Below are 16,338 nucleotides of genomic sequence, written 5' to 3'. Positions count from 1 at the left end.
GTCAAATCTTTGTTGCTCATTAATTGTGCTGTGTTTCGTAGAGCAATGACCGTAATGTATGTGAGAACTGAAGATGGAAGCAGAATTAGTGGCCTGGGAATACTTTAAGGGTCCTCACAAGTGAAAAAGAAAAAACGTGTCTCCATGAGAGTGTATGTGAGAGAAAAAAGGGGGAGAAAGTGATGATAAAAGTGCAGCAGCATCCTGATTTCTTTCTGCTTCATCTCAGAAGCTAGAGTAATGTCATCTGGGCCAGTCATTCTCCCTACACGGTTCCCCCTCAGCGGGGACTCGAGATGTCAGATACAGGAGAGCAGACCGTTGATTTAGGGCAGTCTGTGTGTGTCTGTGTGTGTGTATGTGTGCATGTGAAAAAGACAAAGTAATACTCAGTAAGTTTTTTGTAAGCAACAGCAGCCTGATACAGAATCTCCCGAACTGGGTCAGGTTGCCTGTACAGTGATCGATTGTCTCTCAGCTGCCCACTTTAAAACCAGTGGTCAAAGAACTCAATCAAAGAGCACCCAGTGAGCCTGGTGAACAGGGAAATTAATCAAAGATAGAAGTGTTGTATTGATCCTTCAAAGAATCAATACACCACACGTTCAAATACAGATCAATGCTCTTTGGGTTCAACAGGCATGTGTTCTGTGAACTGATATGGGAGAGGATGGGGAGTTTCTCTGCTTACAGGAACACAAACACACGACATAACCCAAAAACAGCACACCCACATAGAGCACATTGTCACTCTGTGGACTCAGCAGTCCCAAATGAATAGATATTGGATCCAATGGTGGAATTTTGACAATACCGAGTTGGAAAGCAATGAGAAAAAAAGAGGAAGTGAGGGAGGAAGAGCAGAAATAAACCCAGGTATGCTTCCTCTGTCTGTTTGCGCAGGATTATGGAAGGTACTGGTGTAATAACTGCAGAAGAGGAACATACAGCCAGGTGTAAGAAAAAAGAACAGCTCCATTTCATGCTTATCCTCCATCCGTCTACATCTCCACAGTATGTTAACAATCACCTACAGACCGAGAAGAGATCAGGAAGAGAGTGAAATTTAGTTTAGTTTTTTTTTTCCTTTTTCTATTTTAATTATAGGTCTGGGCTCAACCTGGAACAATCTAAACAGTCTCCAAAGGTAAAATCATAACCAATTTGGCATCCGACATGCTCAGGCTAAAATAAACAATTTTGTATTACTTCAGTGGATGAAACAGCTGCTCTACGAGTCTAAAATTAATCAAAAAGTAGGTGGGCACCCATTTTTAAATCTGTGTTGACTGGGCATATTTTGAGCTGTGATGCCTTCACAAGCGTGTGTTGCAGGGAACTATGAACATCCTTCAGATGGCCTCTAGAGTCTGCTGCAGAGATCCGTAGCTGTGTGACCGAACCACTGACCTCCGACCTGCTGCAGTAACTTTAAGGCTCAGATTGATTCTGCGGACGTTCCCTCTTCTCACCAGCCTCTCTTTATCTCGTCCTCCCTTTCTCTTACCAATCCCCCTCCTCTCTTGATTCATCCCTTGTACTGTAAATGGAATGGGTTTGAGCAAGCTGTGTATCTTCCTTTTGTAGTTAAACAGATGTCTCCAGGGGAAAACAGACCTGTCGTTAAATGATCCTCCCCTTGCTCTTACCAACACATCTGTCACAGGAGAGAATGGAGCCAAGAAAATTATTCTCTGGTGTACTGAAATGTGATGAGATTGAAATTCTAAGATTTCTATACTGTGTTTATCATCAAGTTTATACAAATTAAACCTTAATATGTGGACGTTTTAAATACTTCTTGTACAGCAAACTGAAAAAGGCAGAACAACTACAGAATGTAATCTGTCAGTAGAGGCAATATTACAATTTATCAGATCAAACAAATCTAATAGGGTTATAAGAAAAGAATTTCACATGGCATCATCATGGCAGAAGAAAATTATAGGCATAGAACTGACCAATGACATCTCATAAATGGTTGTGACATTCTCTCGTATATCAGTACTTTTTTTTTCTTCTTTAGAATGTACAAAAATGACCAGAATTATATTCAAGCTAAAAGTGGTTGCATGAGAGTGTGTGCAAGTGCCTGAGTGTTTCCTGAATGGTTGTTGGTCTGTTGCACAGGCCAACATGTGTCCATACAGCGTGAGTGGGTACATACTCATCGAGCTGTTGACCTCAGTGGGGCATTACGCAGCCACAGATAATGAGCTCTAACGTTCTGTTTCATCTTTCTCAATAAGAAGGTGCACAGCAGACACCTGAGGGACTACAGGTCAAAGAAAGCAACTAAGTCTGAAAAGAGATAACACAATGCAGGCAAGCAGGTAATTATCGAGACAATCATAAATTGGAGGAGAGCTGATAGAGTTTCATTACTTTAGCAGTGTGGAGGTTGGATTTAGTGTTGGTGGAGAAGAGTTACATTTTTGCAATTAAGACTCAGACTTGCAGGCTTCTATGAAAAAAGGAACTAATGGATAAAAACCATCAACAAATGTGCATCTTTCACAAGACTAAAAGTGTAAATAATCTTTGTCATGTGTTTTTATGTGATTTTAGATACCATGTGCAAAATCACCCATCAGTGGTTTGGCTGGGGATTTCTGATTTGAACCTGCAAAGCACATCCTACAGTCTCAGAAAGGAAAAGGTCTGCCGACTTGCTCCATATCGGAGGAACCATCCTTGACTATTTGCCCGGTGGGGGGTGTATAGCTATTTTGCATGAGCTTTGAGGAACTGATAAAAGCATAGTCATCTATCCTAATTCACTAAATACAGACAAAGGTGTAGTCATACCCAAGCCATTTTAAGATCATCAGTTTTTTTCTGTTTTTTTGGTAGAAATTAGTTGAGATATAAATACGTGCGCACACACACAAGCACGCACGCACGCACGCACGCACGCACGCACGCACGCACGCACGCACGCACGCACGCACAAGCACACAAATGTTTTTTTTTTTTTCTGATTTTGAAGCAGTTACAGCAAGAAAGGTAACTGGAGGGTGTTATCATCAAATTCCATGTCTTTGGCTGATTGGCTGCTACTTGGTGCATTAGGCCTCCATATGTTGTCAAAAACCCATAATTAACTGTCAGAGAACTGCAGCATCTGTCACACTGGAAAAATGAAAAAGTAGCCTAAAGTTTTCCCCTTTTGTTAATTCTAACATGATTATTATTTTTAGAAGGGAAATTTCAAGGGCCATACATTTGGTTGAACTCCATTAGTCTCAAAAATGAGCTTTTAAATGCTTGAAATTATACTAATGTCCCACATGTTTATGCTATTAGACTAATGACTGCAAAAGATCTCCTTCAACCAACTAGTTGCGAAGCATGGTCAGAAATACAATATGTTTTCTGAGAGTAAAATGAATCTGGATGGCTGATTTGGCAACAACCACTGTATTTCACCTGCTCTTAGCGGCCCTTACACAAAGAAACATGTCATGGCTGGGTAGGTGTGAATTGAATTTGGCCGCTTAAATCCAATAGGGGTACCATGCAGCCAAAGTGATCCACTAATGTTTTGTTCAGCCTAATTGAGCGTTGTCCCTTCAACTTAGCCTCACATCTTCATTCTGCATCGAATAGGCCCAGCTTCCCTGAAAGTCTAATTACTCTTTCTGGCAAAGTTAAAACAGAGAAGTCTAAAACTTTTGGATTTCATGAGATGGAGGAAATCGCAATCATATGAGGTACTCATGAATTCAGTAATGAGTTTGGTGGTGGCTTGTCTTATAGCACAAGAATTTGTCAATCAAACCAACAAACAAAAAAAAAAAATCACAAAAACAGATAGACAGAAAGGAATCAGAGAAATTCTTTCTCTTCACCTGCAGAGAGAGTCCTGACGACAGACCCTATGTAGCTCCAAACAGTTGGGCTTCTCCTTATCCCTGTAAGAACAGTCAGGCACTATTGTCTGCCTGCGTCTCTCAGCACATCCCTCAGTCTGGCAGGGGCAGAAGAGCAGCTGGTGGCTGAACTCAGTGGGTACACGGTCCAGGAATGCCCTCAGTGTCTTGTGGCAGCGCTTCCTGTTGCAGCTCTCTCCCTTGATGGGGTCCTCCTTGCTGCAGGTGGCAATGTAGGTTGAACGTTGCCTCTTGCACATGCCATTGAGGTTGCAAGCTTTGGCTGCATCAAGGCAAGGGTTGCAGTTCTTTTCAGCATCGGGACACTGGAAGCCTTTTGGAGCCACAGTAAGCATCCCTAACAGTAAATACACAAAAAAAAGATGGAGAACACATGACTTTTAAAGAATTTAATAGTTCCTGGCTATTATCTGACTGATGGTTAGGTTGACAGTAAGAGGAACAAGGTTAAAGGTGCTCTTTACGGAAAAAAACAGATATTAAGAAATTCCTATGTTCTGGTAAACTAGTATATACAACAGGAAGCAGTAGCCAGTGTTAGAATTCAATGGAGAGCACAGCAATAAGAAAATATTACCTTTTAACACCAACCTATCCCACAAAGAAACTGTGTGAAAAAGGGAGTGAAAATGAGTAAATATCCTGATATTGCTTTTGATTGCTTAGGACTGCTTTTTGGCAGTAAAGGACTGAAGAAGAACTTGCACCTTTTCATAGACATGAAAGGGCAGTCTAGATATATTAACATAGATATCTGTTTTGCACCGATAAGGCAGGACACACAAGTGAAAAGAGCTACAGTGTTGATATTTTTTCTAGTGCTAAAACCCAAGGTAATCATATAATGTGAATTGCACACAGTTCGCTGTGTTATCGATTTGTGACCAGCCTGGACAGTATTTGCAGTATGTTTAAATTTACATATGCTATGTGTTTACTCACTGGCTATTTCATGTCATTATGATGCTTTTTTGCAGTTAAAAAGAGAAAAAGTCAGTAGGGAATTGACAGGCATCTTGTTCAGTGGGCTAAAAATACACGCAAAAAAGCAATTAGGAGTTATAAATATATATATATATAATATAATATATATTTCAAAAGTCTTGAAAAGGAAGGGAAATGTACACCTTGTTTGGTAAAACTCTACACCTTTGTGGAGATGATTTCTGGAGACCAAAGTTGCAAAATCCACCTTTGACATTAAGAAAAGCCTACAAATGTAAATAAAGAAACTGAGTCTCATGTTCAGGCAAACATTATTAAAGCACTCAAATAGCATTTGCAGATTGCAAAAATGTTCTGCCATGACAAACGTTTTACGCAGTAAAACAGCAGCACATGTTTAGCAGAAGATATACACTGACTATGATCCTCTCACCAATGCATTCATTATCACCATACTGGCAATTTGCCAATTACATGAATTATCCAGATTTCCTCATGATGATGAGAAATGTAATAATTATATCAACACAAAGCATAACTGTTGAACACAACATGAATTAATTGTGTATAAACAACATTCTGAGGAGATGGTTCTGTAATATTGTAGCAACCATAACCTGAATCAATCATAATCTCTTCACTGAGTCTCTGCTTTGAGAAAATCAATCTGTTATGAATTAGAATGTTCTATAAACAAATAAAACAATAATCTCAGAATCTCTGATGCTTCTCTGTTTCTCCAAGCGACTGTAAACCAACAGAGGGATGCCTGAAGCTAGGCCCATCCGCTCTAACTGAATTAGTGATTCAGTCGGTTTCAGACCTCGAGTCAAATATGAATTAATTAAACTATGATTTCAAATTGGATGTTAATTCATCATTCATTTCCAGGTAATAGAAAGATGTTATTTTTAATGATAATAGTTAATTATGGCTTTGTCACTCCAAGTTCCAAGTTACCTCAATTTAATGCATATTATATTCAATTAGATATTTTTGTTTTTTCACTTATAAAGAAATAAGCAAGGCATCTTCTCTCATCTCTCATTAATGTAATGGAAACAATGTTCACAGAGGACAGGAAGAATATTAAGCATCTTCCTGTGATGTCTTGTCAGTGTCTAACAACACAAAATATAGTTATATCTGTTAAAAACATGCTATGGTCCTGGACACATTTATTACTGTATGAACCGTTCATTAGTTGGTTCCAGCACAAGATCATCTTCCTTAATTTTTTCTCAAGTTTGTAATTACCTCCCAGGCTGCATAACAGATTATGTTATTAAACAAGTTTGGGTGTTCAAACATAGTGCAGAGCTCCCATAAAAAAACCCACATCTTTTTCCTGAAATATTTTAGTAATAAGGTTCATGTTCACTGATGGCACCCCTCTCTTGTATTCAGGCTATATTAGAGAAGTTAACCTCCCTCCCCTGTAGATAATGATATTTCAGAGGTCGTGGCAGCATGGTGACACTCAGAGAGATTCATCTCTTATTCAACAGAACCAATCTCCCCCTGTGTCTATCAGACAGCCTGGAGCAGGAAAAAGACCATCTATTTTAGAGAGGTGTGCTAGAGACGCTGTATTGTTTCCAAGTGGTGTATTTCACATTATCAATCCTAGAAATGGGGATTTGAGCACATCAAATCCCAGCAGGGAAAAAATTAACGCCCTCCCAAATGAATGGTTTTGTGGTTTCGGATCACGTCAGGTAAAACAAAACTCACAGCCCCTGAAGTATAACAGAATATCAGGAGTTCATCACAGTGAAAAGAAGGCACACTTAAACTAGCTTCCTTCTCTCCAGTGCTTCCATTATATGTATCAAAGTTAATGTAGCTGGTGTGCTGATAAACAGCCAGGGTGTGAAGAGAAATGTCCTGAGTTCAACAGATGTAGGTGTTCAGAATGCTATTGTCTTTTACAATGTTTGTCACAAACCACCGGGAGAACTCTTTACATTACCATGACTCTTATAAGACATCATTAAATCATCTAGACATTTATTTTCTCTCCTTGCACTCTCCAAGGGGTAAGGAGAAACTGCACAGCAGATGTCTCGAAGCCTAATATCTTCAGTCTTGTTAGTGTAAGTGAGAGAGAAGCTAGACGTAATTGTGTGCATATCCTTTAGTTTCGTTACATTAGCAAAAATGGAACTTTTTTGACAGAATATCAGGCAATTAGCTGGCCTTGATTACTGATCCATGATAACAACAAGAACTGAAAATAGACATGACTTTAGCACTGGTCATGCTTAGGCCAGACCTGGGCCAAAGTTTTATTAAACTGGGCCGAGCTCAGAGCAGGCTATAAGCGGGACAGTACAGTCCAGCTGGAGGAGACGTTAGCAGGGCGACTGTCCAGTGGTTGAGGCTACATTGATGGATTGCAGCTTCTAAATCTCCCCTGGCCATCTGCAGGCTCTAATCTGGGCCACTGGGGGGGTCTGGGATGAAAAGAAAATAGGAGGATGAGGTTCTACGATTTATCTGACCAAGCTGGGCTGTAGCTGCTTCAGAGGCTGCAGCAATGGACTCGTTTTTACTACCTTTGATTGGGAAGCTGAGATTGAATTTGGTGCTCAACCCAAAAAGATGTCCTGGGGCGAACCTAAGACACAAAGCCCACTTGATGGCTGTGACGTACTTACACACAACAGGATAATAGCAAAAGCAGGAGGAGAAGAGTAAAGAGTTAAAGAGGTGGAGATGGGAGGGGAAATGTTCCATATTGTGTTACAGAGCTGTAATTGATTTTCCAAGTGCATCACAATACAGGTTTTCAGCAAACATATTCGGCTATAATATGCAGAGAAAGCACTTGATAAGCTAATTATACGAGACATATAAAAATGGAAAAAGCTTTAGGAGAGGAAATAAGACTTAAGCAGTTGATTACAGCGGCTGATCATGACAGATAGATGAAATCAGAGGAAACAGATAAACAGATTGAACAGCCACTTACACAGACATGCTGGAGAGCTTTCAATTAATTGAGACTAATTCAGGAAAGATGCATGTCCCATGCGCGGGATAATTAACCCGACCCATCAGCACTGCAATCAACAGCTCTCTGCATCACAATTGTCTCCAAAAATCTAATAAGTTACCTTGGTGGCTGTTGCACTTATGTATAAATACCAGGAAGAGTGGAAGGATGGATTGATTGACTATCAGATGCAATGCACACAATCAATGTGCAGAAGGAGTCATAAAACATTCATTTTTCCTCCATTATGTTGTAGTATCTATTGGCAGAGTAGACTAAGAGACAAATTGCAAAACCATTCCACTTCATGTAATGTCTACATAGACCTAAAATGATGATGTGCAGGCAGGTTGGGCAGTAGCACAGTGACAAAACACTTTTAATTAGAACTTTCAACCAGAAACTCCTGAATGGCGTTGTTATCTAGTTTGTTTTGGGGGGGGGGGGGGGTTGTTCCTATTATTTGGGGTGTGTTTAGTTAAAAGAAATTCTTGCTTATGTAGATGCCTTTCCTTTAAAAATATCAACAGTAGTACAATTTCTGTTCTAAGTGAAGTGAACATAAAATCTTTTGCCTTTGCACAGAAGCAGTGCTGTTGTCACCAACGCCTGGGGAGGGTCTCATCGCTTTCCATGCTCCGTAATTTAAACACATTTGGTGCTTCCACTACATACGATAAATTCTTCAATTAAATATGGAATTATTTGTTACCAGTTGGATTATTTTAGTAGTTTCAGAAACAGTCATTTATGTACTATAATGTATAATGTATTTCTAACTTATAAACGCACAGCAAAAAAACTTGTGATTGTTGGACCTTAGAATACAAGTTTGACTTACAAAATTGGTTAAAATTAGGCTCCTAGGGTTCAGTAGAAAACAAAAATGTAAGTTGGGTTAGGGTTATGTAAGATGACAGAGGTTTCACCTTATGAACGCTTATGATAATGTAGTGGAAATAACCTTCTGTTCCTGGACATATAGCAAACACAAGGGAGGAAATATGTAGACACAAAGGAATAAACAACACTAAAAAGAAGCAAGTAGGTACACCTATAAGGAGAAAGATGGAGAAACAAACTGAATACCTGTCTTCCAATGAGAAATAAAAATGTGCACAAGAAAGACAAAGAGAACGAGAGGTCGATAGAGCTTTTGAGTAATGAAGGGAAGCAGATAAACCAGTTATGCATTGTAGATCAGGATTTGGATGTTTTCTTCCTAAACAGCAAGGGATCCTCTTTCCCAAGTAATTGTGTTCCATCAGCCTAATTTGAATTCTGCATTTCATATATCATTCCATACCCAAGGGACGAAGCACTGCAGAGGGGAGTTCAGCTCAGGTTAGGAAGAGACTTCTCACTCCTGGAATGTTCTCAGTAATTAGGAAAAGTGCCAAAGTTTGAATTTAATACAACCCTGGGTGAGCATGTGAGAGCTTGTTAGAAAAGTCTTTAGTCTGGACCCTGAGGAGCATGTCAAGCATTTCCGTGTCAAAGGGCTCATCAGTCTTTAGCTCTGTACTCTGTGTCGCAGTGGGGGTTTCCAGGGAAGAGAAAGAGAATGCGCTGAATGTACAACATCTTCCAAGCCCTACGAAGTGAGTTATATATGAAGATTTCATAAGAGGCAGACCAGCGGAGATCATAAAATCAGCTGCATTTTACCCCTGAACAAATAATGCTGCAAAATGAACCAGAATGAGATAGAGGGACATTGAGTGAACATTAAAAAAATTATGAGAGAAGACTATCTGCAATCAAATCAAATCAAATTTATTTGCATAGCACATTTCATGTACAAACAATTCAAAGTGCTTTACATAAAATAAAAGCATTGCAGCAGGGTGTGGAAGAAGCATTAAAATATATAAAAGAATATAAAGAGAAACAAATAAAATCATTTAAATGAATTTAAAAGCCTGGGTGCCAGCCGAACTTAGCCCCGCCCATAAAATTTTTGGTCGGGAGGTTCGGTCTGGCTCTGCTCAGTTGGGAAATCATTATGCCCGACATCACAACAGTCGACCCAATCAGATTGCCAGGGCGGGCTTTATACGATGATGGACAGATGATCAACAGGGACATTATCGACTACGTCACTAAAGAGCGCTTGGTTTGAATTCGTTTGAAACAAACATGGCTGCCGCTGGAGAGCTAGGGTGTGTAGATTCTGCCATCGAGTCTGTTCTACAGGATCTCCACATTGCATTCATTTTGAAAGACGAAGAGAGGAACGCGATAAAGGCTTTTATCGATAGAAAAGATGTTATTGCCGTCCTTCCTACAGGATTTGGGAAAAGTGTAATATATCAGCTTGCCCCGCTCTGATTGGTTGTAGGTCTATCCAATTGAGCGAAGAGGCATTTTTTCTCCTGGTTCGGTTGAAACACGCCCCATACTCAAATCTCTATTGAGCGGTATCAGACTCACATTCTGACTAGAATCGTGAGTATGACGTAGTCAGGCTAATGCATAGACACATGAGAACAGAAATGTTTTTAACTTGGATTCAAAAATGTCTCCTGTATGTCAGGAGAAAAATATTGTGTGTACGCAGAGGTAGGACATGGGCATCTTTAGGAATTTTAAATCATTATCAATACAGTTCTATGAACTTGAACTCTTTATAAGCAAATATCTCACTTGAGCAGTTCCAAGCTTGATCATCTTCAGTGACCCTCTTTGTCTAGTTCCTCCATCACTGGTAATAATGCAGAATGAATTGAAGCAGTCTAACAAGATATGCATTTAAGTCTGCCTGCCCAACATTATATCAATGAACTGCTTCCTTGTTAATTAGCAGCAGGAAAGTAGGGAATTATAATGCACTAACAAACTGAGACAACAAACATGTTTGGATGTTTAATTTAAAGTTATTTGAAAAATGCTGACTATTACAAAGGGCACTGGAACAACAAGTCTCATTACTGATCCACAGAGAGACAAGCTCAAGCTTTACTGAGGGAAAACTGATTAAAAAAACACAATATAATGAAGTATATGAACAAAGTAATATAATGCACACAGGCACGGCTGCAGGCATACACAAAACTCCAAATAATATACATGCGAGGACACACTTAGTAGCAAAGTAGCAAAAGGCCCAGTTGTGGACATGTGAAAAAAAAAAAAATTGTTTGTCTAAGTGATTGTAATTGTTATGAGGATAGGGTGGAAAATGTCAAACATTTCCACAGCATGCTGAGCACGGCTGTTGCACTGTTCCATTTTCCTTAGCAGTATGAGCAGCTTTCTGTACTTAATTGGATGGTAGACAGAGCTGAGAGGTGAGAGGCTTAGTGTGGAGACTTACAGGGTCTAACCAAGGGATGTTAAATCTAATTCCACGAGGGATTCTTGAATACAGGATTCTTTGCTGCCCTCTGCTCCTAATAAGTTGATTAGCTCAGAGTTTGGTCAAGAGAACAGAGCACATTACACAGAGAGCATGTTGACAATTACAGTCAATGATATATGTGCATCCTGTATCTAATATGTCATTTGTTTGGCCTTTGATAGGGTGAATTGTGGAAGAAGTATCCTCCCTCTGATCATTCATCCAATTACAATTTTGATCTGAAAATATTTGCTGATTATTTGTTTCCAGTACACTTAATTAACCCAGTATTTTCAGTTTTTTTTTTTTTGTTTTAAACTGTCAGAAAAGATGTAAAGGTGATGTCATCACATTGTTTGTATGACTTTTTCATCAATTATTAGAAGCATTTTTAAGCATTTATTTTTCTATTATTTTTTTGTTTCCAACCGTATCAATTTATCATGAGCATAATCTGAAGATTTACACTCATAAGGATGAAAAAGTCTTTGAAATAACAGCTGTTGGTTGCAGCCATCCAAGGATTTTGGGATTGTCAAAAAATGTATTCAGCTCATTCAGTTTCTTAACTCCCTTTATCCTTTAGATACATCCATTTAATTTAGAACAGCAGCAATATTACCCGTTTCAAATTTAAGGTAGTAGAATAAACCTTGATCAAAACCTGATCAAAGCAAAGCTACGTTGCACACTCAAAAATTGTCTAACGGTTATGATAAAAATATTTAGATTTTTTTATCATGATATTGTAAGTCAAATTTTTCCTATACGACAACAAATTAGGTATTTAATCTATTTAAACGACAGAGTGCAAGAAGAACAAGTAAAGGAATCCAAAATAAGCGTGAATTAGGCGTTCGGAGAGGAGGTGGTCTTGGAGGAGTTGAGTGTCTCAGACGTTCTTGAAGGCATGGAGGGACCCCTGCTCTGACAGCATTTGGTTCCATCATGGACCAAACCAGACTCAGACGTTGCACATCTTTAAATTTGCTGCAGTATTCTGTGCTTCAGTTACTGAACTGTTTTTAATTTCAGTAGAGCTGCTAAAGCTTGGATAGTGACAAAGAAAAAACGAGGAAAGAAGACTTAAGACTAATTACATGATCATAGAAACAATTATTAGGGGTCAATTCCACTGAGTGCTGCTCTAATCACACGTCTGCTACCCTATTTGAACCCTTTCTAGCATCTCTATTAACTGGTCAACATCCATGACTTCTGCTCAGACACTGCCAGCATGTAACATAGGCCACAGAAATGAACAATGCCTGTCAACCGCGTGACTGCTTAGGCAGAATGTGGAAAAGTACGTTGACATGTAGCATCACACCGTGTGACAGAACCAGGTTGTGGGAGACTAACTAGAACCACCCAGGGACTAAATTAGTCAGAATCCATCTGACACTGAACCTCTTGGATTGGATGTGGAGCAGGACTGCTGTGTCTGCTCCTGCAATGCCTGTGTCAAAGTCTCTGGTGCCGTGTCAGTTGGAATAGTTGTCCATTTAAAATAGTGACATGGGTGAACTAAACACTTACCCTATACCCTCAGTGGCTAATTCCTGGGAGGCAACATTTTTTTAAAGTAACTTGATGACTTAGCTGTATGCTTTGCAACAGTTCTTTAAGTAAATTGTCAAAACAATGTGATTCTATGATTTGCCAGGCAAATTTTAGCCTATATAGTACAAACAAGCATCCTGATAGAACAGCATACAGTATTATAATAATTGTAATATTTGTGTTATTAAAATAATTACATTTTGATAAGTTGATAACCCACCTGATGATATTGAGATTTAATCTAAACTGATCAAATCTAAACATTATTGATTTCAAATTTTAAATTTTTTCCTATTACCTCCTATTCAAAATTCTTATAGAAAATTTGAGAGGCAAAAAGATTGGAAAAACATTGTGTCATGGGTCGATGGTGGAGGCGGGGAAGGAGGACCCAGGTGCAGACACTGACCGAGAGCCAGGAGGCAAAAATTAAGCAAAACTATTTATTTTAACTAAAGGCGCGGCACGCTGGAAATACAAAAACTAAAACATGAGAAAATAAAATCAAAACGCTGCGAAAACTTGAATGGACTGGAATGTCAAAAATAGACAGAAGGACTTAGGAAGAGCACGAGAGGGGGTAACAGTGAGGATCTGGCAAAGAGTGAAGGGAACCGGGAGTTTAAATACAGAAGAGGGTGATTGGTGAATGAGTGCAGCTGAGGATAAGTGAACACAGGTGAATGGAGTGGAGCTGATGATTAAACGGAAGAGAGACTGAGGAAACAAGAGAGGAAGTGACAAAACCTAAACAAGAAACTGAATGGAAAAACATCATTAAAACAACACGGATCATCATGACACATAGGAAGTTGCCTTTCTTTTTGGTATCAAGATAATATCATTATTGTTATGCCTTTGGCCACGATAATCATACAGTGAAAACCAGATAAGTGACAGGGCAAGTGCTAATTCACCAGCAGCACAACTTTTGATGTTGAGAGGTTCAGCGTCTCAGAGTGCCACTCTAATGGCAAAAAAAGATGCCTGATACAGGTGCACAGTGCCAACAAAGCAGAGCAGGAGGAGCACAATTAATCTTTGGCTATATTGCCATCAATGTTGTTGAAGACATATAGATGAGATATGCTGCCACTGCCCTTGTGCTAAGGGACAGATCCTTCAGGGTTAAATGTGCTTCTTGTCTTTTTGATTGTATATGTACGGCACAGGTAACTTGTAAGTGCATTTAAAGAGAAGCAAAAATTACTTCCCTGTCCCATTAAAAGGAGAAGCACGTGTGGTATCACTCAGGGCAATGCAGAAAAAGAGTCTCTATATGTTCTGTTTCCATTTCACTTCAGTGAGAGTGCAGATTGTAGTATGGGATTTCTCATTTCTATCATACCTTCTGTCCCTCATCTTCATTCCAGACAAAAACTTTTAGAATAGCCGAGATTATTTTTCAATTTACTTCCTTTCCTTGGGGAGCGCACACAGTAACCCTCTCCTCATCAGAGCACCAGATATCATACAGTCCCTGGGTCTCTATACAGTTGAACATTTATAGGTGTGAATAAATACTTTTGAGTGGTTTAGTAATCCGTGTATATCTGTGAAAGGAGTGTGTAATTACATATCTGTTTGCTTGTGGTTTTCTCCCAGCACAACAATCAATTGATCTGTCCTCAGAAATGATAACTAAAGCGTAAAGTTTGCAGATAAAACCAATTTGGAGAGCAAATCCACTATTTCACCTCAGAAATAATAGAGGAAACTGCTGAAGGAAAATGTGTACTGTAATCACTTCCCAGTTATATTTTGATATGTTTAGGCACGTGGTGCTGCCCTCCTTATTTTCACCAGAACACGTAGACTTGTCAGTGTGTACTTGTAATCTTGACATGAGCTCTGCTCCCTGATTTTCATTTTGTTTGTGTGTAGGACACCTCAACACTGATGTTAAACATTCAGTTTTTAGAAGGGCCACAGTTTCACAATCCCCTAACATTGTAATGAAAGTTCTTCATTCATGGGTCTTGGGGAAAAAAAATTTGAAGGTACTGTGTGTATTTGTTGTTTCCTAGTAAGGTTAGAGTGCTGTGTTTAAACAAAACCAAATTAAATGATTTACGAATCACCACTGAAACATGTCAAATGTTAAAACTGATATTCTGGTAAAATACGTATATGCCTCTACTGAATTTTCATATGATATTGTTCAAAGTTGGATAGGAATGATTTTGCATGACTTCTGCATCTGTGAGTGCGCCTGTTTGTACAAGCTCTGCGTGTCTGTCATTAAGGCTAAAAAAAAACATTTTAAATATGTTGAAATCTTTCTTTAGAACAATGTCAATTTGGTAGCATACTTAGACACATGCACAAATCAGCTCTAAGTAAGTTTGCAATAAATGAGTACATTTCCTCCAAATCTGGTGTGACTGAATAACTGGAAGAGACCACCTTTCACACGTTTTTATCTATCGTTGTGCAAAGCCCAAATAAAACTAAACATAAATCAGACTGGTTGAATATGATGCCTAAAAGCCTTATAAGTCCTTGTGCATATTCTAAACATTTTGAGGTAATTAGAATTGCAACTATGAAGGAATATGTAGCCTTGATGCGCTTTCTGGGTGTTTTCTACATTAATATAATCTCTACGAAAATCAAAGCCTGCACTTTTTTATATTCACTATGGTAGTTGTACCACCTTTTGATATATCAAAGAAGTTAATCTTCAAAAAAAGTGATTGCATATGTAGAGCTAAAGGGATTATGCATTTAAAAAAAAAGCGTTTTTTATTGTGTGCCAACCAGTTATAAAACAAAACAAAATAAATGAGCTAGGAGAAAAATAAAATGTGCTGTCTTTTTGTGGTTTACTGATAGCTTTTGCCTAAAAATATTTTTTTTTTAAAAATGGAGAATGTCCCCTGGAAATAAATGACAGAGAACAGATTTTTCTTGTGACTATTTTGGAGTTCTTTTATGCATTAAGTATTTTAGCTATGTATTAAAATAGTTGAAAGCTGCATTGAGTTGTTATACCTTGCTGATTGTAACTAGTGGATCAAATGGAAAGCAATACCTCTCCTGGGCTGTTTAATTAGTAAGCCAAGAAGAAATCAAACTGAAAGCAAAATCAATGTTTGAGAAAAATGGGGGATGGTACCTTGAGAGTATATTGTATACCTCACAACAACCAGTGAGTCAATGGGCAAATATTGGCACATTTTCTTTTTTTTTTTTTTTTTTTTTTTTTAATTCTAGCGGAACCTGTATTGAACCCGTCTGGACAAGTAACACTATCATTTCCACTCCCATGAGAAACTCAATGCTCAGTTGAGATGAAACCTGTGTTACCTGAAGAAATGGCAGCCAAGCGGGACGCATCAGGTTGCCGGTTGGGGGCGACAGGCTCATATGGTGATGAATCCTCCATGTGTCCGCCTGAAACAACAGCAAGGATAAGATAGATTTAATATCAACAAAGTGTATCACCTGACTTCTAAACACACAACATACTATGTAAGGATGCACTGCAATGCATCAATGTAACAGAAAACAGAGGAACATTAAAATCATAATATGTAATATCATAATGATTATTTGGCTTTAAATGTAATACTTTTTTAATTAAGTAATTTCTAAAT

At 38.7% G+C, this 16,338-nt stretch overlaps 1 protein-coding gene across 1 annotated transcript in view; it reads right to left on the bottom strand.

Annotated features, from left to right (window-relative positions):
• Positions 1–16,338, bottom strand: part of LOC142382636 (GDNF family receptor alpha-2-like) — a 62,485-nt gene that overhangs the window by 20,051 nt on the left and 26,096 nt on the right. The window contains exons 3-4 of the mRNA XM_075468714.1: positions 16,049–16,135; positions 3,852–4,230 (exon numbers count right to left, since the gene is read on the bottom strand). Coding sequence (XP_075324829.1) covers positions 3,852–4,230; positions 16,049–16,135 — 466 coding nt within the window. The remainder of the gene's footprint in view (positions 1–3,851; positions 4,231–16,048; positions 16,136–16,338) is intronic.

Source organism: Odontesthes bonariensis, chromosome 6, assembly GCF_027942865.1.
Source record: "Odontesthes bonariensis isolate fOdoBon6 chromosome 6, fOdoBon6.hap1, whole genome shotgun sequence".
Lineage (NCBI taxonomy): Eukaryota > Metazoa > Chordata > Actinopteri > Atheriniformes > Atherinopsidae > Odontesthes > Odontesthes bonariensis.
This window is presented reverse-complemented; position numbering and strand designations above follow the sequence as displayed.